Source organism: Rutilus rutilus, assembly GCF_951802725.1.
Source record: "Rutilus rutilus genome assembly, chromosome: 23".
NCBI classification, from domain to species: domain Eukaryota; kingdom Metazoa; phylum Chordata; class Actinopteri; order Cypriniformes; family Leuciscidae; genus Rutilus; species Rutilus rutilus.
Window position 1 is genome coordinate 14,959,639 of NC_140233.1, and position 24,138 is coordinate 14,983,776.

General features: G+C 36.1%; 1 protein-coding gene across 1 annotated transcript in view; it reads right to left on the reverse strand.

The window, feature by feature from the left end:
• LOC311282904 (carbohydrate sulfotransferase 8) overlaps positions 1–18,316 on the reverse strand; it is a 60,644-nt gene extending 42,328 nt beyond the window's left edge. The window contains exons 1-2 of the mRNA XM_084397000.1: positions 18,199–18,316; positions 2,949–3,157 (exon numbers count right to left, since the gene is read on the reverse strand). Of these exons, the coding sequence (XP_084253126.1) occupies positions 2,949–3,123 (175 nt within the window). The 5' untranslated portion in view covers positions 3,124–3,157; positions 18,199–18,316. The remainder of the gene's footprint in view (positions 1–2,948; positions 3,158–18,198) is intronic.
• Positions 18,317–24,138: the final 5,822 nt, after the last annotated feature.

The window sequence follows — 24,138 nt, forward strand, 5'->3', positions numbered from 1 at the left end:
CTGATTGGCTACTGTTTCCAAGATATTTAGGTCTATGTATATTGTTGTGGCGAGGGGGGCGTGGTTCAGTGAGGTCTGCAACGGGAGAGAGAGGCAGGAGAGGAGTGTGTAGGTCAAGTGCAAATGGCAAACACCTGTGTCTTGTTTCAGTAATTGGCATGGAGAGACAGGATAAAAGCCACCAGGAAATGGATACAGCGAGAGAGAGAGACTGGACTGAGAACTAAAGACTGGAAACACAAGTGCTGCAGTGAAAGAGCTGATTTTAAGCCCTATTGGCACGGGATAAGTATTACCTGGTGACCTCTAGTTATTTGTAATAATTGCGGAGGTTGTCTGTGGTTAAAGTAGTAAGTAGTAGAAGTAAAAATTCCCCCGCAAATGATCTACCATGTTTCGCCGAACACAGAGGTCCTGTGATAATATTAGTCCCGTGCGAATCGGCATCTCTGTGATTTGGCGGGGTCGTTTATAATTTTTTCAAGGTTTTTGTTTCCTGTGTGCTTTTTTTTTATCCATCTTTCTCAAAGAATGGAGGCTGCGTTAGAGTGTTTTGATAGTATTGTGGGTGCTGGGTCATTTCGCTATACACCATGATACGATACAACTATACAATTTGCAGAAAGAGAAAGCTGAAAACCATCAGAAGAGCAAAAACTTAAATAATTATTAGATGGAGATGGATGACATGTATAGCAGCATGTGGTAAGGAACATTCTTCTGTTTATGATATATCATACAGCTAGACCTATAATAACGACAAGACATTTCCAAGCAACAATAGCCTTTAGACATCATATCCGGGAGATAAGTCAGTAATTTCGAGTAAAATCACACGATTCGTTTATCCACATGAAATTCAGATGTGGGGGGGGGTAATTTCTAAATCACACGAGGTCCCCAGATAATACTAATCCAGTACGAATAGGGCTTTATTGTTATTTGTGCAGAGCGCAACCTTTCGTTTGTGATTTCTTGGAATTAGTTTAATAAAACGCAAAAATCTCAGTCAGCTGACCCCGTCTTCTTCCTTCCTCACACTGAAATCATCACAATTGTGTAGATAGTACCAGTCACCTTTCCTGTTTATGTAACGCTTTAAAAATGAGCAAAATGGTTATTGTGGTTAATGCAAAAAACTATTATGTACATGGTTTAATTCTATTCAGAGTCTACTCTGAGCTTCTTGGCTTGTCTCTTGTATTCAATCATGGGCTCAATTTACTCTTTTCGAAGTTATCTCTAGTTTACACAAGTACGAGGCATCTCTGCTCTCTTTGGCAAACAAAAATGTGTCCCTTTGCAAAATCAAACACTGACTAATAAGAGAGAGCACAACGCTGTATGACAGGGGTGCAAAACTCTGTTCCTGGAGGGCCACAGCTTTAACCCTAATTAAACACACCTGATCCAGCTCATCATGTCCTTCAGGCTAATTTAAAAACTACAGGTACAGTGTGTGTGTGTGTGTGTGTGTGTGTGTTTGAGCAGGGTTGGAACTAAACTCTGCAGGGCGGTGGCCCTCCAGGAATTAAGTTTTGCATCCCCTGCTATATGATTTCTAGAGCTGATATAGGGTAATTTGTTCAGCAGACTGATGTAAGCTTTGTTATGATTGGATCATCCATCCTTCTAGGATCAACATGATACAATTCATATCATGTACTGTATGACGCAATACCAGCTTCAGATTGCATTGCATTATTCATTGTTTTGCCTAAAAAGCAAAGTACTTTCCAAACTCAGTTATAGATTTATTCATAGATCCAGTCAAAGATGTATTTTAGTCATTTCTGTTTTATATTGAGATCCCCTCCCTTTATAACTCACTTATTCTCAGCCATTCCCAAATCGTGGGTCGTAATACTGACCCGATAGCACATCTTGAAAACTAGCGCCAATCAGCAATTTTAAGCATAATTTTTGTTCTCAGTGAACCAAAATTAGTAAAGTTTGACTACATTTATTACAGAAGGATTTTGGCTGTAGACCAGTGTATTTAAATGCTTAGTTTTATGATCAAAGCTCTGTAGTTTTCATTATGGTGGCAAAATATATAATGCAATGAAATACAAAAATGATTAAGAAATGAACACATACAGTAAATGTTCCTCAAAAGCCTATCATAGTAGATTTTTCTAAAAAGTGATATATGGATAAGTTACTTCAGTCTAGTAAGTGTTTGTCACGATTATTCTTAGTTTCACCCTCATGGACTCTTAGTTTGTTTACCTTCAGTCACATTCAAAGTTTCCCGCCTCTTGTTTCCTAGGTTACTCACTGCCTTCTAGTTTGTTTCTATGGTTACTCATCAGTTACCTCGTTTGTATCACCTGTGTTAATCCAATCATCTTTGTTTTCACTTAGTATATATTTATGCCTGTGTTTTTCGTTAATGCTTTAGTTCAGTTTGGTGTTGTTATCTTTCTGTCAATAAACTCGGTTCACTTTTATCTTCGTCTTCACGTCCTGCCTACACCACGCATCTAAAATATTACTAACAATAATAGTTGTTCTTGTGTTTCAAATCTGTAAAGAATTCATAGCAAAAAGACACGTGAACCACAACCTGAAGTGCATGTTTTTACAATTATACTATAAGGTCTTTTTACTAAAAAGTATAAACTACTGTATCAATCAGACGACAGAAGACATGTAGACATACAGATTGTATACAATCTACTTTTTTCATTTGATATATTTTATATATATTTAAAAAATGTGTTGGTTACTTTTAAATTATAATAAAGATGTTTTCCACTTTGTGAGTCGTATTTAGTCATAATAAATAATATTTCTTGAATGAAAATACTTAATTTTGATGCTATCACATGAAGCACGTATTTAGACAACCAGGCAAAACATTTTAACAGTGCGAACACTTTCTTTAAAAAATAAAACTGAAATAGCAAGACTGCATAAAAGACTGAGACACATGTTAGACAGACCTTGGTTTTGTTGCTGGAGTGTCTCTGTGAGGTCCTGTAGATGTAGCAGAAGAAGACTTCCAGCGCCTAACAGCAGCAGGAACCAGAAGGAGCAGGGGATTCTCATGACTGTGGAGAGTAGGGACCTCCTTCTGCCTCCACAGCCGGCCTCCAGCACCCTACACTCTACCCACATCACGGCCTGTGACGCACGGCCCTGGCGGTGGGACCTACACACACACACACACACACACACACAGAGAAAAAACACTTCAACAGTGCCTTAGCAACCAAGGCCGTCGTGACTGCTTTACTTCTGTAAGATAAGCTAGTGGTTTTAGAGTCTGGAATTAGAATTGTTTAGAGTTCTTTTAAAGCAAGCACCTAGCAACAACCTAGGACACCCTAGCAACCACCCAGAACATTCTTGGCAATTTTTTCATTCGCAATCAGCACTCTTCTTTAAAAAAAAAAAAAAAAAAAAAAAAGTAAAATCTCCTGTTGGGAACTGTTGAAAACTTGTATTAGTTTTAGTAACAAATTGAAAAGGACAATGGGGCGTTTGCATTTGTGAATGTTTATTTCTGTATCTCACGCTACAATGTGCATGCATTTATATTTAGCGTGTTGTGTTTTCGCAGATTTATCTGATGAATATTCTGCTGACTGCAAGGTCCCATTTCCCGCAAGACAGAGAATAAGAAAGAGAGAAAGGGAGGCACAGTTGTGTGTGGTGTGTGTGTGTGTGTGCCAGGTCTGCTGTTCTCAGCAGGTGAGAGCAGCGTAAGGAATCATGTGCTGAGCCTATAGGGACCTGAAGCCTACACAAAACATCTTGCCCTGCCTGTTCCATGTGTACCTTCTACACACTGTGAGATTAGACGACCCACACAAACATAAATTCTTATTACAAACATTCATCATACACTGTGCTTTGTGGAGCTTAACACCAAACAAATCTGGAACACTGAGGAGGAAGTCATAAACTGATTACTGAATTAATAGACTGAATTAATCTGCTTTTAACATTATTAATAGGACTGTGCATAATAATATTAATTCCACATTAAATGGCACTTTTCCACAAACAGGCTACAAAATAGCACCTGAAACTCTTTTTCAACAAATAGTCAGAGGAAGGAAGTGCTTAACCTTCAGAAAATACCTGAAGGAGGTCTTACTCAATTTAAAATTTTTCATTCACTTCATATGAGGTTTACAAACCAATTTGGGACATGTCTAAATAAACCATGGTTTGTGTGATTTTCAACCAGTAAACTTTACTGGTAAACTTTATATATATATATATATAAATTATATTAATTAACAGTTTCCACACACTGAAAAGAATTATTTGTTGAATTTAATTAAAAAAATGTATCGTAAGTGGTTGCACACAATTGATTTTAGCTACATTTAAACAAAATTGATTAAGTTCAACTTAATGCATTTGTTTAAATGTAGCTAAAATCAATTGTATTGTAAAATTGTAAAAATCAACTGTTTTCAACATTGTTTTATTGATCAATTGATAAAAGAAATGTTTCTTGAGCACCAAATATTCGAATGATATTCCCGCCATGCTGTAGAAAGAGTCCAAATGATGACTTCTTGGGTGTCACAATATTAAAGAATTAAAATCACTTGGTAAGAGGGTTGACCACAAAATCTAATTTTTGGAAAAAAAAATCTTTAAAATTAGCTAACACTTATAATTGTATTTATCGGATAAAGTTCAGAAAGTCCAGAACTCTGAGATGAAAAAAAAAAACACAAAAAAAACAATTTTAACTGGTCTTGACCAGTAAAATTGTGTGTCAGCACAATAAATCAAAGCCCAGCAACTACAGAAATTATATGTAGCACTGTGAATGTGGCTTCATTTGCTTTGCAAAGTCATTTTCATTTGCTTGAAAGCATTTTCCATTCAGCACTTAAATGTAAGTGCTGCATTTTCTACTGTAAAACCGAACATCAAACCTTTGCCAGATGGAAACTGGCCTTATCATCTTCCCACATCAAAACACCAAAATTGCAGCTTGATGTGTACAGTCGCATCTTTGCAGGCAATCACAGCTCAGGTGATGGGGTTAGATTTCTTTAACAACAGCTTTGAGTAAAAAAACACCCCATGCACCTGCTCCTTCATCGACGCCCCCTTTCCTTTTATCTGGGCTTGATTGCTTTTCCCTGAATTGGACCACTTCCCCCATTACCCCAGTCCCAGGATATTGCTGATCCCTGACCTGTATGATAGTGGGATTTAAAAAGGTCTTGAGAAGCACAAGGAAACCTGTGGATGTAATCTAGAGCTGTTCTCCTCAGTAAAGCCAGAGGATCTTCTGCTAATGAAAGCAGCTCTCTCACCAGATGCTACCCTGCCATTTAAGATCTTACTTTTGACATTCACTTGTGATTATACTTAGAATTCAAACCCGGGCCAAAAGGGTTTTGTTTTTTCACTTTTTAATCATTATTACTTCTATTAAGCAAACTCTTATGCAACTGTTGTACTTGCCAATTAGTCAGGCTTTAATATTCATGTGAAATATGGAAATTAGGTGGTGGATCATTATAAACGTATTCTCTAAATAACTTTAAGAAGTCACTTTATAGAAGTTTTATTCTTATTACCACTCGGCCAAGGTCAGAAATAAAAATATTTGAAATTTATATATTATTGTTTCATTCTGCCTTGTAATGGTCGGAAATCGTGAGTTTAATACAATTATTTTAAGCTTCTTTTCAGGTTTATACATCTTAAAGTAGTGATGAACTGATGGATATAAAAAAATACATTGTGAGTAGAAACTAAATATTTTTCCAAATTATATTTCATGAATATCTATAATACATTTTTTCACAGAATAAATTAGTTTTTATACATGAATATACATAGCTTATTATTATATAGGGGATAATTTTGGGGTGTCCACAGCATTAAAACATTTGAAAACCTCCGGCCTTAGTGACGCGAGCCAAAAAGAAAAGTCTTATCAGGGCCAGAGCAGGTTATTATGACTATGAAAAACTTTTTTTTTGTTTCTTATTTTTTGGGTAACGCACACCGATAAATTATGTCCAGACCAGGAACGTGTATAAAGATAGTTTATTTTGATTGTTCTGTCTTAAAGTCTAGTCTGAAGTCATATGATACTGTATAATTCAGGTACATCGTAGAGGCTTTTTTCGATCATGTTTGATTGCAACATTTGCAAATTTGGAAGTTGGAACCACATCACAGGCTCAAAAAGACCAGATGTGCTCAATTACCCATGATAAATTAAACCTCTGTATTTACATAAACAGACTAAATCAATTTTGTCTGACTTGTTTAGACAGCTGTTCATTACAAAAGACGTGAGGTTGTGTACATGGACTATTTAGAGATGTAAACTGAGTTCTGCAAAAGTTTAGTTGCTAGTGAAGCTAAGTTAAAAACAGCCTTGAGTCTTATCTACTGGTTCATGTGATCTGTTGAGTTGCTGTATTTTGTGTAGTGTCATATTAACATTCATTATGGTGACAGATGGAGGACATATTCGCAAATCAATAAGCTTCCCCACTGTCTCTCCCCCACTTTACTCTGTCCTTCCTTGCCGAACACATTCATCATTGCTTTGAATATTATACCTGCACTTTTGCAATTATTACCCTGTTGAATCAGTACTCTGAAATTAGAAATGATTAAAACCATTGATCCAGTTTACCACGTTCAAACATAGCAAACCATATTCATTGATTTGTCAACATAATCTGTGTAATCTTATTAAAAAAGCAGCATTTATCCCCATTTGCTTTTTTGATGTTATTAATTCCCTTTCCCAGGTAAAATCATTTTAGCACATGGCATGCTGATGATTCTCTGTGCATGGGTAGTTTTATTTTGAGAACTGGCTCTGCCTTTTAACTGGATTGGATGTGTCCTATAACCTAAAACTAAAAAAAAAAAAAACAGAAAGCTGAGAAACAACACAGGAAATGTTATATGATCATATTTTTTTAACTCTTGTAAGTTTTCAAATAACTTTCCTCTCTATGTAATTAAAATCAATCCTAACCTACAATATAATAACATTATTGATCGCCAAAAACTGTCTCTAAAGCTGTCTGGAAGCTGTGGAGGACCTAATGATGTCAAATCCTTTGGGTTAATGGATTACTGACCACTAAGGTTATTTACTGGGTTAACTGGACATCAAGTGAGGTTACAGTAAATGTACAGTCTGAATCATAGCAACAGCAGATCAGCTAAAAAATAGAGGGTGAATCAGAGGTTTTTACAATGATTGGCCCTTAAAAAAAATCACCCTTTTCAAATCAAATGTAATGTGAATGTAAATGAAAAAGCTCCACAGTATGCTTACCCAAATGACTTGATTTTACAATAATTTTTCCTCCCTAATGACACTGAAATGGTGAAATAAATCACTCTCGCTGCACAGACAGAAATCAATTGATCTTTATGTCTTTGCATTATTAACTTGAATATCAAAAATCTGCTTTTATGCCCACTTGCACATTTATCAAAGGGGAAGATAGCTTATCCTTGAAATATTCTCCAGCCCACTTCCTTAGGTATTACTGGAGTGAATGAAAGATGTCTCATTATAGTGATTCTCTCACACTGAATAAAAATGATACTGCGGCACGCATGTCTCACGGCTCATGCTTTGTCATCATACAGGGCTTTAGGATAGTGATTCCCAACCAGCGGCATGCATACACCAGGGGGTATTAAACCTATCAAAAAGAAATTACAACTCTAATACCATACTTACATAAAAAAAGTTAATAAATAAATATAAATTAATAATAATAATTCATTATTAATCATAATATAATTATTGTTGTTGTTGTGTTTATTATTTATTATTTAATACACCAGGGGGTATTAAACCTATCAAAAAGAAATTACAACTCTAATACCATACTTACATAAAAAAAGTTAATAAATAAATATAAATTAATAATAATAATTCATTATTAATCATAATATAATTATTGTTGTTGTTGTGTTTATTATTTATTATTATAATTTTATTTTAATTATCATTGTTATATATATATATATATATGTTGATATAGAATTAAATATTTTAATATTATGATGACCGTAAAAGTTTTATCCTAGTCACAAATACTTTTTTATAAGTATTATTATTAATAATACTTCTACTATTACTTATGATGTATTATTATTTCAAAAATAATATAATAAATAAAAAAAAAGAACAAAAACTAATACAAATTCTATTTAACAACAATTAATCTCGTAACTTGTTTTGTAATTAACTTTTTAATTGTAACAAATTAACGATTCATTTGTCCCCAAAAGGTCTCTTACACTTTAGCTACTCTTAAAAAAGGCACTATGTTTTACATATGTAACGTGAGCATATTTTTCACAATTATAAGCCTAATGGCATGTGGGGTTAGTAAGACAAAAAAGGTTGGGAACCACTATATTCAGTATATTCAGTAAAAAAATAAATCCTGAATAAAAGTTTTTCTCCAATCTTTCTCCGGTTGCAGTGGAAAGAACCATATTGATTCTTGGGCATGTGTGATATTACCCTATATACGTGGATTAATGGTTAGAGACCCGCCAAAGCCTTTTCATTTACAGATCACAGCATTTTTTCATTAAGTAAAGCGCTCCTAGAACATGATGGAGGAAGGGCTGTGATTACTTGGGGATCAAAGGAAGGATGGAGAGGAAGGTTAAACCTGGTCCTATATGTGTACACAGACCCCTCATCCATCAGCGGCTTTCTGCATGGATATACTGAATAATCTGTAAAAAGGGCATGAATCTTTAAAAACTTCTGAATTTCTTTCTCATCTCGTCTCTAAAATCTATTCCCTCCCATTTTGGTTTCATATATCATATACATTACTGGCAGTGTATTTGCAGACAGTTCATTATAGGCTATATCTTATAATCCATAGCTGTCACCAATCAGTAATTACTTGCAGCACGTGATTGTTAAACTGGGATTTAGAGTGATCTGTTTATTACAAAATGACTTGTCATGAGGTACAGCTGATCTTCATCAGGTTGCTGTGCGTATAGTGAATCACCCATACAGATTATGTATTATGTGGGAACCTTGAGCATTCAATATTAAGTGATGTTTTAATATCATTTTTATTTACGCATGATCTCTTAACAGTAATTTACTGGTAATATACCCGTAAAAACTGTATATGTGAAAGGGGCTAATAACTTTGCATAATTCATTACCATTCACAACAAACTTGTTTGCCACCATGCTTCACATAGACCGTGGCAATTTGGGAAATAAATTGCAATTAATTAATAAATAAATATGATTTCACTTAGTCATTCATGTCCTCGCATCTCACAAATACAATATTTCAAACTCCATCTGATACATAAAATGTTTTAAAGAAACTTAGAATCTTTATTTCTTTTTTAATCAAATCAAGTATATGGCGTCTAATTCGACTAAGATGCAACCCGCTGAGTATTATTTCCCTGACGTCCTAAGAGACTCACTGCCATAGTAACCGGCCCCATGCAAGTCTCCAGATGCTACTGTCTTGCACTGCTCTCACTCAGGTCCTCTTATCTTTCTACTACCCATGAAGCTTACTGTGATTTTTCCAAGAAGGACATTTTCACATTCTTGTTGGTCCTAGAAACAATATGATGATATTGAGGGGTAGATATTTGGTTCGATACACAATACTTGATCTCACGATACAATACTCTCAGGTTTTTTTAATTATTACTTCTAAGACATATGACAAACATTTAACAAAAAGTATTGTTTATTAAAATACTAAATTTGGTATTACATCAGGGGTGGACTTGAATAGACTTAGACTTGGTCCTTCTCCCCCAAGCACCAGGCAATGGCGACACCAGAATAAAAATATTCATGATTCTGCCTGGATAAAAATACAGAATTATGTTAAACACATAAGCTTGCGCCCTGTCCCGTACATTTAAAAAAGTTTTAAATATTGTATTTTATTAAATAATTATTTTACATGTATTATTAATAATTAATGGAAGCTTAAATGTGTGACCTTCTGGGTTTACCACATTTGATGCTAAACTAAATGTCTAAACATTCATTTTAGGGGAACTATACAATACATATTGTATCTATCATATGATACACATTGCCGCATTTTTGAATAGCGATACTGGGAAATTACATATGGTTACGCCCCTATGAATCCATCTGAATTTAAGGGTATTTGATAGTCACAATGTTTTTTGATGTTGATCCAGTAATATGTCCTGCTTGGCCAAATCACGGTCGATTCACATGACCGTCACCCAAGGAAACTCTCACTCAGGTCCTCTTTTGACGCTACAGGTTCTCGACTCTTACCGAACTGCCTGCGTGACACACAAAATGATCAGTGCTGACAGGTCAGTCATCACTGTGCCTTGCTCTCCCTCTCTCCCCTGTCATCCTGCCTTATGTTGTGACAGTGTAAATTACATTAGTCACTTCACTGGGGCGGACACACGGCTGGCCACTCATCCGATACACAACGAAACACACTCTCTGCTTGCTCACAACGTAATACCGACTCTGTTTTAACAGCTTGCGTTCTTTGCCTCTCACACGCAGATACACACACAGCTCAGCACCATATGTTGACCTCCCTCACACATGAGGTGCTCTGGCCCCGGAGGGAAATAAATTACACACTAATATTACTGTGCACGCTTCTCTAAAAGACAGATGTTTACTCGGGATGATCTTTAAACAACAGTTCCAGCAAGACTTTTCACATCTTTCTTTCGCCTTAATGATGGCCAAAGCTCGCTGGACCCTGACCATGAGGTGTTTCTAAGAATATTGCCGTAAATGCTGGTCTAAGATCAGTTTCGACACCCCTAACCTGAGAAAGGAAAGCTCGATGGTGTTTTTAGCCCCCAATGGCTCCTTAGAGGCAGCTAACCCTACCCTCAACCTTAAACCTACCCATCCCCTCGCTGCCTGGAAGGCGCCGTTGGGGGCTAAAAACACCAAACACCGAAAGGAAAAGCTGACTCAAAATGACTTTACAAATAAAAAAATAAAAAAATTCAATGAACAAAGGAGTGCATTTTGCGGATTAATCCATTGGTCCATTTTGCTACTTAATGTTGGTTGCCATGACAATAAAAAAAAAAAAAAAAAAAAAAAAAAATCGCATTATGCTTGATCTTCAGTCGCTTAATTAATTAGCAATGTGATATGAGTTCTGAATTTACAATAAGGTTTCATCACTTAACGTACGTTAACTACTTTAGTTAACATGAACTAAGAATGAACAATAATACTACAGCATTTATTAATCTTAGTTAATGTTAATCTCAATGTTTACTAATACATTATTTTAATCAATATTTGTATTTATTAACATTAGTAAATGCACTGTGAACTAACATGAACAATGAACAACTGTATTTTTATAAACTAACTTTAATAAATACTGTAAGTATTGCTCATTTTTAGTTCACGTTAGTTAAAACATTAACTAATGTTTAATGAGACCTTATAAAGGTTTAGGGGTAGATATCTATATTTAATTAGATATAGAATTTAACCAAAAAAATTCTTGAATCGGGGTTACTGAAAAGAATGGATCAAAAATGCTAAAAAGATATTTAATGCTATACCTCAGATAAAAAAGCAATTTTTCAATCCTCCTATTTGCACTGTTAAGTCAGCAGGTGCAGAGTTACGTAAAGTCTTAAAAAGGCATTGCCATATTATTATTTCTAGTGATCCTAAATTATCAGGTATTTTTAAAGAAGAATATAACAATATATTTCAATCTCCATGGCTTGTTTAATCTGAATTTATGTCCGACAAGCCACGTCGCTCTCATGCCACACACCATGTTCTCAATACATCATGGAGCAAAGAGGACACTGACAACGCGCTGACAGACAGGACATACCAGGTTGTACTTTTGATATAAAAACAAAGTCTCAACTTTCAAATTTGGTCATTTTTTAAAGAAATGTAAACAAGAAATACCGTTTTGTCTGTTTAATGTGTCTGACGGATTGCCGTAGAGCCTCGTAGAGCCACGTAGAACCGATCATCTCTTCCTTCTAGTTAATTTATAGCATCAAATAAACATGAAAGAACATGAGGAGGAATGTTGCTTCGTTTTTGAAGTTCAACTACTCTCCTGACTGCTTTGTCAGACAAAAATGGCGGATTCGGCGGAATATGATTAGTCAGATCACCTGTCAATCAAACTCCCTGGCGAAGCATCTTGGCAATTAAACTTGGCATAAACTTGGCATTCCCACTCTTCCCTAAGGTAATTATAGGTGTGGTAAATGTGCACAGTGTTCTTTTACACACAGATGTCATCCACACACTGGTCGTAATATTTTGATATGTGGCACTATTACCTGTTCCTCTACTCATCTTATTCTGTTTCCTTGTGGTCTTGCATATTTTGGGAAACCTTCTAGAGCATTGCATACTTGTAATAGTAAAACACAGTAGCAATATCAGGACCGGAGATATGCACAGCTAGAGTCACATTTCAGACAAGTTGTCTGCTTTGCAATACATTGGTATAGTAAATGTAAAAAAATAAATAAAAAAAACATAGGAGGTGATTATGAGAAGAAATTGTTACAAATGGAATGTTTTTGGATTTATACTTTAAATACTTTGTCACCATTATGACTGAATTTGACTCATTATGAATATCAAAGGATTTTGATATTAAGCCTATAGTGATTTATATATTTTTTTTCATCTGCTGTTATTATCAAAGATGTAGTTTTTAAAAATAAAGGTATTGTTATTTTTTCATACTGCTTTATAAAATATTACAGCTTATGTGTAGAGAGTTGAATATTTAATATCATATTATTGTAGTCTTTACCATCATGTGGATTGTTTAGTATATTTTGTTTATTGAAATTATCTTTTTTTGTTTTTGTTTTTTTGTATGGTATGATTAAGTTTTTTTTTGTGTGTCACATAATATGAATTGTCACATGTTTTTCAGAGTGTGTCTAATTAAAGGGGACCTATTCCCCTTTTTTCAAGATGTAATATAAGTCTGTAAAGTTTCAGCTCAAAATACCCCACAGATCATTTATTATACCATGTTGTAAATGCCCATTTTTGAGTGGAAGGAAAAACATGCAGTTTTCGTGCAAAAGTTATTTGGAGCAGTACTTTCAGTGTGGACACATTTCCTTTTTCTATTATCATTATTTTGTTGTCCTCCACCCGTACCCAATAAGGGTGTGTGGGATGTGCACACCTTCGTTGTATTTTTGATTCTTTAGTGATTTTGGTCTGTCCCACCTCTCGACCTTCTTAACTGTATCTAACCATTCAAATGTCATAATTTTTACATAAATCCATAATCCAATATATTATTCCCTAACTGTGACACCTGTGAAGTAACATAATTTTGACCCTTTTAAAGCATGATAAGAAGACAAGTAAAAAAATCTCAATCTACAAACTGTTTCGTACACATTACCCAACGTATTGCACACAAAAAAATATATATATATATATAATATATATATATATATATTTTTTTTTAAATAGCTAGCAACAGCTTTGTGGTCTGGCCTATTACCTGAAAATTCAGATATCCAAATGGCAATGCATTTTGCTATAAAATTGTTTTGAATTGCATAGATATATATATATATAACAAAAATTGCAATATTAACATAAAATGAATAGAAAATATAATAAGCTCATAAAATAAATACTTTACCCTGGACAACAATCAGCATTTTCTGAAGGACCTACACTCTCAGAAAAAAAGGTACAAAAGCTGTCACTGGGACAATATGTACCTTTGAGGGACTTAAATGCACTCTTTAGGTACAAAGGTGTACCTTTTGAAAAGGTACCGCCACAGTGACAGCTTTTGTAAATTTTTCTTAGAGTGTAGGCACCTCTAGTCACTGACAATTTGTTGAAAACCTTTTTTTAAAGAATTTCAGGCCCAAAATTAATACCCTACTCATGGAAAGCGTTTAGATGAATTATTAAAGAATAAAAATCGAAGACATTCACTGACACACCAGTCTTCATAGCTTTACCCTGCAGTTGGTTCACCCATCTCCTATGTCACCAGCCTACATTCCAGTCAGACAGTTTGATGAGTGGATCTTTTGAATGTCAAACCCTCATCCTCTCAGGGCCTGACTAATCATAAAGAGTGAGAACTTGTCTTTTACCTTCTCTTGGAGCTTTCTGATTCTGTCCTTGACATTCAGACAGCAGACTCTGTCATGAGGCTCACAGAGGAATACTGTGTGGGTGTGAGGTGTGTGAGGCTGAAGAGCTCAAGACTTGAGTTAGTGAGTGTGTGCGCACGTGTGTGTTTAATTATTCAATCATTTAACTAATGAAAAAGCGTTTAAAAGAGGTTGTGACTAAACCATTGGCTCCTCAAACAAACAAAATCCCTGCTTGTTTGCAATGCAAGGGTAAATAAAGAAATGATGTTTGCATAAGTACAGCGTTTCCTTTAGTCAAGAAACACTGTGTCCATAATTAAAAGCTAACTTTTTTTTTGTATTTGAAGAGCGGAGAATGGGTCTTTGTCTTCAATGTGTAGTTGAAGCAAATATAGCCTACTATTTGTGCATAGCACTTCATGTTTTGTATCATGATATTTTGATCGTGAGATTTCAACAACAAGAAAACTATAAACTTCGTAAAATACCTTGTACGTTGATAAAAACGTAATGCGATACACGTACTGCCTCAGATGCGCATGTTCCGGTGACAGAGAAAACATGTCATTCGCTGGTCAAAAACCTTGTAGGCTTACTCAATTTAAGCTTGATTTTCATAAAATGTTAATATTATAATGACACATGCAAGTGTCTGACCATAAAGCCACAATACCAACTTCGACGACAGTGTTTAATTAAATAGGAGGTTTCCGCCCGAAAGCTACGATATGTAAATCTGTTGTTTTATCATCATTCAACAATGCCATACTATGAACTTATTGTGGTTCTACCTGACTCAAAGCTCAAGTTTCACATTTAATGTGAGTATATAATATCTATTTTTTGTATGCCATTTGAAGCAATGCATGTTTGTGCAATTTTGTTAGCCTATATTTTTATATAGTGGTGTGCCGTGGGATTTTATACTTATCAAAACTGTGCCATGGCAAAAAAAAAAAAAAGGTTGGGAAACACTGGTCTAATGTCTACGAATCTAACCCATCATCATATTAAAATACTAGCCTAGCATGCCAGATTATTACTGCTAGTATATGTTTGATCTACATGTCCACAGGCTCAACTAAAGCACATATTACACCTCAATAGATTGTAACAGTCGGTTCCCGAAGTAAAAACATTCATTTTCTCTATAAGGAAATTGATTTTGAACGATAACTTATAAACCTTAAAAGACAGACTTACTGTGAGCTAAGAGGTTGTTAATTGATGGTATTTGATTCCGTTGAAGCTGTCAGTCCGCATTATTTCATCTTATTTTTTTTTATAATTGTGTTTAACTGTGGTATTCCAGGTGAAAAACTACATTACCCATGATGCTGTACAGAAAATTCCACCAATCAAATAGCACAAAACAGCAAAATGTCTCGTTAGCTCCGCCCACTCCCATGAAGCCCTGCAAATGGCATAGGCCTAGGCTGCGTTCCAGTCCACTTTTATACAATAACTTGCGAACTTCCCTAAGCACTTCCCCTCGGGGGAATCCCTGCCGCCATTTTGACTGAGGGATCGAGTCTACTTAATATGTACACTTCAGCTATATGCCCCTCAATGCAGTACGATTGTGACGTCACCACAGATCTCATCTAATCACCACCACAACAAACTCTATGATATATTAATTATATATTTTTTTTATTTAAAACAACCCAAACACACCTATACACATTTGGATGCTGCATTAAACAAATTCTTAAAGGGAAAAAATATTAAAATAATAAATCAACTTCATAGCTGATTCCAAGTGATCAAGGGCTTAGGACGTTCGAATTCAGCCCATTGCAGTTTCCGCCAGTAGTGGGCACTCGTGCAACGTAAGCAATGACATACATCCGAGTGAACGAGACAGAGGGAAGTTAGCGTGTGAAGGCCATGACAATTTTGGACTGGAACACAGCCCTAATTGAGTCAGTCTCCCTAAATATTAGTTTTATATTTCTCCATCATTTTTAATTTGATTATGCTGTTTGCGATGCTTCATGGGATTGTAGCTGTTTGGCTTGGTTCATTAAAACGTGTTAACAAAGACTTCTTTGAAATCCCTATGAGAAAAATGAAAAAAAATACTTCCAGAACCAACGCCGCTGAAAAAGTGGGCGGGGCCTAATGCACACTAGAGACCTGCAACACTAAGAGAGTGCTAATTCAAAAAGTATGCATCACAAACATATTTACAATGTATAATGAAAAAATGACAAGGATCCCGTCATCTTAAACGTACCGTGCGTAGGCTACAGCCAAACCAGATTTCTGTCCTTAAGTGGTCGTTTTAAAATGTTACGGCTCTCTGCGGCCTCCACAAACAGCAAATATCCATTAGTATAATGCTAAAAAATGCATGAGTTGTCCCACAAGTATTATTTCCACAGAATTAAGGAGGCCATTATATAGGCAATATCTATGCCAGCGAAAGTAAAAATAACCCTCTGTTTAGAACAGGGTGAAATACAGGCGGAATTGTTACGAGACAAAATTATTAGATGAAGACCAAATGTTGGGCAGCCAATCGAATCGATCCCCTTGGGAGGGAAAAGAAGAGCTCTTACATTCATAATTCACTCGCTGGGTGAATAGTTGAGAGAACAGATTAAAGATTAAACTTAAAAAGGTTTGTACATTTTTAAAAGAGACATACATTCAGTAGATGTGCCATGTAAAAAGTGAATATTTTGGGTTAAGCTCAATCGACAGCAATGCAAGTGAATAGGCCCAATGCATAAACGATACTGTTTCAACAGTATAGCCACTAGACGTAAAGAAAAATGTGTTAACATTCATTTAAAATGCTCAAATAATAAATTATAACATGTACAGCTCAAATAATGCATGGTTTAACATAAGAATAAAGTGGTTCTATCTATACATTAAGTTAAAATTATTTTTGAAAGACTTTCAGGATGATCTGTGACACTGCAGATGTACAGGATACAAACTGACTGGCCAAATAGGCTAATTGTTGCGATATCAACCACTACTTCGTTTATTTTTGTCATTTGGAAAAAACGAGTAGAACGCATGCTAGAAAGTCTTGTCCTCTGAGCACATCCATTTCTTAACTAGAAGCTGGTAGGGGCATGTCACCATCCTATTTATAGCCTGCCGAGAAATAATTCAAAGGAATCAGAGTGAAGATCTCTTAAATCTTCCCTTTCAGAGTCCTACACAGAATGAAAAAGGAGAACGTCTCTTTCTCACCCAAAAGCCATCTGTATGAGACAGCGCAGCACACCTCTGAAAAGGTGTGAGTTATATCCTGAACATCACAGTGATGGATGTGGCATCTGTTGGAGAGACAGAACAGCACACATGGCGCTGTTTTCTAACTGTGACGGGCAATAAAAAATTGAAGCTCTATTTCCAAAAGAACTTCCTATAGTGAATTAAAATGCATGTTGGAATAAGAACTAAATGCTCTTAAAGGGACAGTTCACCCAAAAATCAAAACTCCATCATACTATATGACTTTTTTTCTAGTGTGGAGCAAATGCAGTATAGAGATGTTAAGGAGAATGACAGCCTCAGTTTTATGAGAACAAAAATGAAAAGAAGAATGACTGGGCTCTTTTTTTATGCATTCTTTGCAGAAGAAAGTCATATGTAATTGAATCCCCTTTGAAACCATATTTAGACAAACTATCCCTTTAAATAATTTGAAAATAAGTCAATAAATAAAAATCATTTTAAAAAAAATGAATTGCTGACAATTAATCTTTCAAAGTTCAGCTTTGAAAACCGTCTTGTTCAACTCAAAGTGACATTCATCATTTCCACTTGAACAAAATATCGAATGAGGCAACATTACTGTCCTACAGTTAAACACGACAGACAGGTAACTGCCACCCAAACTAACGGTAGGACTGCGTTTCCACTTCTTTCCAAAAATGTCTGTCTCCTCACTTCTCCTCCGCGGTCCAGACTCGGACACATGCACTTTCTTACCTCTTTGAAGCTCAAATTTCTCGCCTGGGGACCTAATTCTATTATTTCCTCTAGGACAAAACACGAAGAAAAAACGTTAGCACATTCAACACTTACCTCAACAATCTTCATATGTCTCAAATGTGCCGCTGTAGGCGCTCCGTTTGTGCTGGCTCAATTCAACGGTTTAAATTTCAGTGCCGAGTTAGTAACTGAACCATGGCACGTAAATTAAACGTAGCCCGCGATGAAATGCCTATCTGCGGTCGGAGTGTAACTTTAAAGCGATTGGTAGCGGTGTTTGGTGAGATGTGAACGGTCGCGACTCGCGCGGCGCTCGTGTGTGTGTTGGGCGTGCGTGCGCATCCTGTGCTTCTATTCTCGCGCGCTCTCTAGGGACACCGATGCTGCTGCTGATATTGCCAAGCAACAGCTTCTGTAATAACCCATCAAAGTCTGACGAAGCTCAAGTTTGGTATGCTTTATAACAGACGCTCACGGTTGAACTGTCATTCATAGTTAGAATGGATGATGGAGAGATCTCTAAAATGTAGTGAGGTCATCAAATGCCTTATTTGGGTATAATAACTTTCATTAATGTCAGTTACAAACATTATATGAGGGACATATATAGCTTCGCTATATGCAGCATGTTTTCATGTTCCCATTATGCATGTTTTAATATACTGGAATCTTTTTTTAAACTCACAGTTTTTAAAGATATTAAACCATATTAGTTCATTTTCCCCCCATTTATTTATTTATACAATTAGGATAATTTTTTATTATTATTTTTGCTATTTGGTTTGAGGCTATGTTGCCATTTTTGGCATGCTCCCCTTTAAAATGAAAAATGCCAGGTGTTTATTTTCTCTAATCAAAATGTTTCAAAATAAATTTTCAATTGCTAATCCGTAGGTTTTATAACTGTGTCCTTAATATCACTTTTCATCTTAATTTTCTTGCCATTGTGTAAGATAATATAATCAATCATTAACCAGTTATATAATTACATTGACAGTTAAATAATATATTTATAAATTAATAATATAATTTAATATTATGAATAAATTAATACATTTTAAAAGCCTGCACTTGACCAGAGTATATTATTGTTATACATTAAATTTATAATTTTTATATTTTAAGTTTAGTTCAATACAGCATACAAAGTATGACCCATATTGTAACGTTAAGGCAGGGACGAAGCAGAGAGAGAATCCACATGCGAGCACAAGCACAGGGAATCCAGGGCAAACAAAGAAACTCAGGACAACAAACAACGACTGACAAACCACAAGAGAAACACAAGGGCAATGTATACACAGGCTAACAAGGTAACAATGGGGTGTGGTGGATTGTCATGCGGGAATACACAAGGATATAACCACGGGAACTAATAAGTCACGCCCGGGCCGACTAATCAACATGAAAAACTGCAAAGAACTACAAAAAAAGTTCCATGAAATAATACGAATGTACATACAGTGGGGAGAACAAGTATTTGATACACTGCCGATTTTACAGGTTTTCCTACTTACAAAGCATGTAAAGGTTTGTAATTTTTATCATAGGTACACTTTTAAATAATTAATTTGCATTTTATTGCATGACATAAGTATTTGATCACCTACCAACCAGTAAGAATTCCGGCTCTCACAGACCTGTTATTTTTTCTTTAAGAAGCCCTCCTGTTCTCCACTCATTACCTGTATTAACTGCACTGGTTTGAACTCGTTACCTGTATAAAAGACACCTGTCCACACACTCAATCAAACAGACTCCAACCTCTCCACAATGGCCAAGACCAGAGAGCTGTGTAAGGACATCAGGGATAAAATTGTTGGCGCAATTATTAGAAAATGGAAGAAGTTCAAGATGACGGTCAATCTCCCTCGGTCTGGGGCACCATGCAAGATCTCACCTCGTGGGGCATCAATGATCATGAGGAAGGTGAGGGATCAGCCCAGAACTACACGGCAGGACCTGGTCAATGACCTGAAGAGAGCTAGAACCACAGTCTCAAAGAAAACCATTAGTAACACACTACGCCGTCATGGATTAAAATCCTGCAGCGCACGCAAGGTCCCCCTGCTCAAGCCAGCGCATGTTGTTTGCCAATGACCATTTGAATAATCCAGAGGAGGAATCGAAGAAGGTCATGTGGTCTGATAAGACAAAAATAGAGCTTTTTGGTCTAAACTCCACTCGCCGTGTTTGGAGGAAGAAGAAGGATGAGTACAACCCCAAGAACACTATCCCAACCGTGAAGCATAGAGGTGGAAACATCATTCTTTGGGGATGCTTTTCTGCAAAGGGGACAGGACGACTGCACCGTATTGAGGAGAGGATGGATGGGGCCATGTATCGTGAGATCTTGGCCAACAACCTCCTTCCCTCAGTAAGAGCATTGAAGATGGGTCGTGGCTGGGTCTTCCAGCATGACAACGACCCGAAACAAACACCCAGGGCAACTAAGGAGTGTAAGAAGCATCTCAAGGTCCTGGAGTGGCTTAGCCAGTCTCCAGACCTGAACCCAATAGAAAATCTTTGGAGGGAGCTGAAAGTCCGTATTGCCCAGTGACAGCCCCGAAACCTGAAGGATCTGGAGAAGGTCTGTATGGAGGAGTGGGCCAAAATCCCTCCTGCAGTGTGTGCAAACCTGGTCAAGAACTACAGGAAACGTATGATCTCTGTAATTGCAAACAAAGGTTTCTGTACCAGATTTTAAGTTCTGCTTTTCTGATGTATCACATACTTATGTCATGCAATAAAATGCAAATGAATTACTTAAAAATCATACAATGTGATTTTCTGGATTTTTGTTTTAGATTCCGTCACTCACAGTTGAAGAGTACCTATGATAAAAATTATAGACTTCTACATGCTTTGTAAGTGGGAAAACCTGCAAAATCGGCAGTGTATCAAAAACTTGTTCTCCCCACTGTATATGTGAAGCCTCATATAATTTTTGTAGATTATAAATGTAAATTATTATAATGTATTATTACCTTTAAGTTTTCAACAACCCTCTTGTATCCCCACATTGCTTTAAAGGGGTCATATAATGGTACATGCACTTTTACAAGTTGATTGTACTGAAATGTGTGTTGGCAGTGCCTGTACACAACCATCATAAAATGATAAAAATCCATCCAGTGTTTTTTTTATTATCTTCTTATATGTTTTCCCCCATCTCAAATCAAGCCATTCGATTTTGTGACGTCACAAAATTGACGCCCCTCCCACGATTGTTGATTGACAGCAGCATTTCAACACAGACCCGCCCTCGCTCATGAGCGAGCTGTCAATCATAGTCGTTGTTACACAGTATCATTGTTGATACACTGGAGCACTGTCTATGAGCAGAATGGCTTCTAAGCGATTGTGGTGTTCTGTTCTTGGGTGTAATAAGGAACACAGCAGTTATTTTGATGTTCCTTAATCCGAACCGCTGAAGACGCAGTGGCTGAGTTTGTTTTCGAAGGGAATATTCCCCACGATCAACGTCAATGCTTTCATGTTTGCGCGAATCATTTCACACACCAGACTGCTTTACAAACGAGGGTCAGTATAAAGCTGGTTTTGCTAAGAAGCTGCTCCTGAAAAAAGGATCGGTACCAACTATTCGTGTTCCTGCTGCACCTCCAGAAGAAGAAGTGAGTGTAATGTTTTATTAACCTTTATATTAATATTTATATTAATCTTTGCAAATCGCTTGCTGCACGCTTCACGATGAATGCGGCTATTTACACTCAGGGTACATTACGGCATGTTTTATGTACGGCGTTCTCAATATAATTCATAATCCCACGTTTATAATGAACAACGCGTTATGGTTATTGTGTTATTATTAAAAACGGTGTACGCAAAGAACAGAGGGGCGGGGTGAGCAAAGCTCATTATCATTTAAAGACACATGCACTTAAACGGCGTGCTGAAAACAGAGCTGTTTTTGACCAGGTAAAATGAGTGTTTTCTTACAATACTAATGAGAATTTTTTATTAAAGTATATTACAAACTTTTAATTTAGACCCTAAAGAATCATATTAGCTTGTACAAAAATGGCATTATATGACCCCTTTAAAAAAAAAGCCATCTGATGGCATCACTGTACGAACATTCCTCAGTCACCAGACCAGTCACCACAGCACACTACATTTCCCATAATCCCTCCTGGCTCACACCTGCACATCACATCACATAATCATCACACCTGTTCATATTCATTTCAACATCTCTGTGTATTTTGTTCCTCTGTTTTCAGTCTTTAGTTGTCAGTTGTCAGTTGACTGTATTCAGTCTTTATCCTCATCCTGTGACACCTACTACCACAGCACTTCTCGTAAGGGCTGTTCTAGTGAAATCTAAAACTCTTGTTTTCTTATGCAGGGTTATCGTAAACTGAAACCATAAATCGTTAAAAAAAAACTTAAACGTATTGTATAACAGTTAGTTGCCTGCAACATTTCTAATATTCATTGTTTAACTGGGGGAAATGAAATAAAATAAAAATAAAAAATAAAAAAACTATATAAATGACAAGCACACTACAAAATTGCTAAAACTTTTACTAAAATTGAAGTGAAATCAGAACATATAAAAATAAAATCCAACTTAAAAATTTAAAACTATAATATGATACTAAAATAACACTGTTCTTATCCAAATTGCTCTATTCTGCACTTGTTTTTTGGGTGACGCTGGACACGAGTCTATAAATGAACATACAGTCCATAAATAAATTCAGACTCTGGGGACTGACAGAGATTAAAGGAACAGTGTGAATTTATGAAACTGGGAATGATATCATTGTGCAGTGCTGCCCTATTTTACAAAGGTGTGAAAATATGTATCAAGCCCACATTCAACATTCACTGTGGGCTTGAGGGGTCCTGGGTTGCATGAACATTTCATTTAAGTCTATAACACAATGCTGATTAACCTTTCTCTTGTCGATCAAATTTTATTTATGACATTATTTTGTCTATTGACTTCAGCAACTCCAAAACAATAGACTTCCACCGCCAAATGGATTAAATGATGTACCGGAGGCGGTTGTGCTACTTTATCCTGAAGGCACATATTGATTACTTTATAAATTACTGTCAGCTTACATCATTTAATTTCTTCACTGTCACCATAAGATACTGCCTACTTTTCCATACAGCAATACATTTCACCTCGCTGCCCACAAGATAACCAATTGTTTTTTATTCACTCCAGGAATAGACAAAATAATATTGATCTGATGATTCAGGTCTCCTTGTTGCTCTATCCCCACAGCCTCTTTGCCAGTCCAAAATGAAAGGCAATATGAGACATTCTGTTAAAGGTCCTTTACTTATACGCATAACCATTGACATCCAAGATGGTTTGGCCATCTACAGTATTTGTGTTTTACTTAAATTTAGAGTTACTCAAACTTCTCAAAAGTTCTGCGAGCCAGTGCAAAGTTTCTCAGGGGAATTTAAAGGGGCCATGACATGAAAAATTTAAAACATCAAAACATCGCGCAAGTTTTGTAGCTTAAATCGTCCTCCTCGTTATAAAAACGCATTTATTTAAAAATCTCCAAAAATTCGGCTGCCTCCAGAGTAAGCCATCGACTAATCAGTTCGCAAAGTAAATTTTGTTGAAAGATTAAGAAGCTAACTCTGTTGGATCTGACAACAGCTACGCCACAAACCGCAAGTAAACAATTACATAATGGTTTGTCTTTAAATGATATGGATAAAGTCTTCAAAACACTTACTCGTCGATTCTTTTTGCAATGACGTTAGCCAATCATAACAGTGGCTGTTTACTGACAAGCCTTAAAGGAGCCGCCCCTTAAAAACTGATCATTTCAGACATGGGTCAGAATGAGGGTTGAAAATAATTATTTCCCAACATACATTTGCGTTTTTGTGTGCACAGTATCAACATTAAGTGAACCTCAAAAAACATATTTAAATAGTTTTTAAAAATCCATATCATGACCCCTTCAAGTATACATTTTCCTTCCTTCCCTCCAATCATATTATATTATAGGAAGTAAAATTAGTTGTGAATAG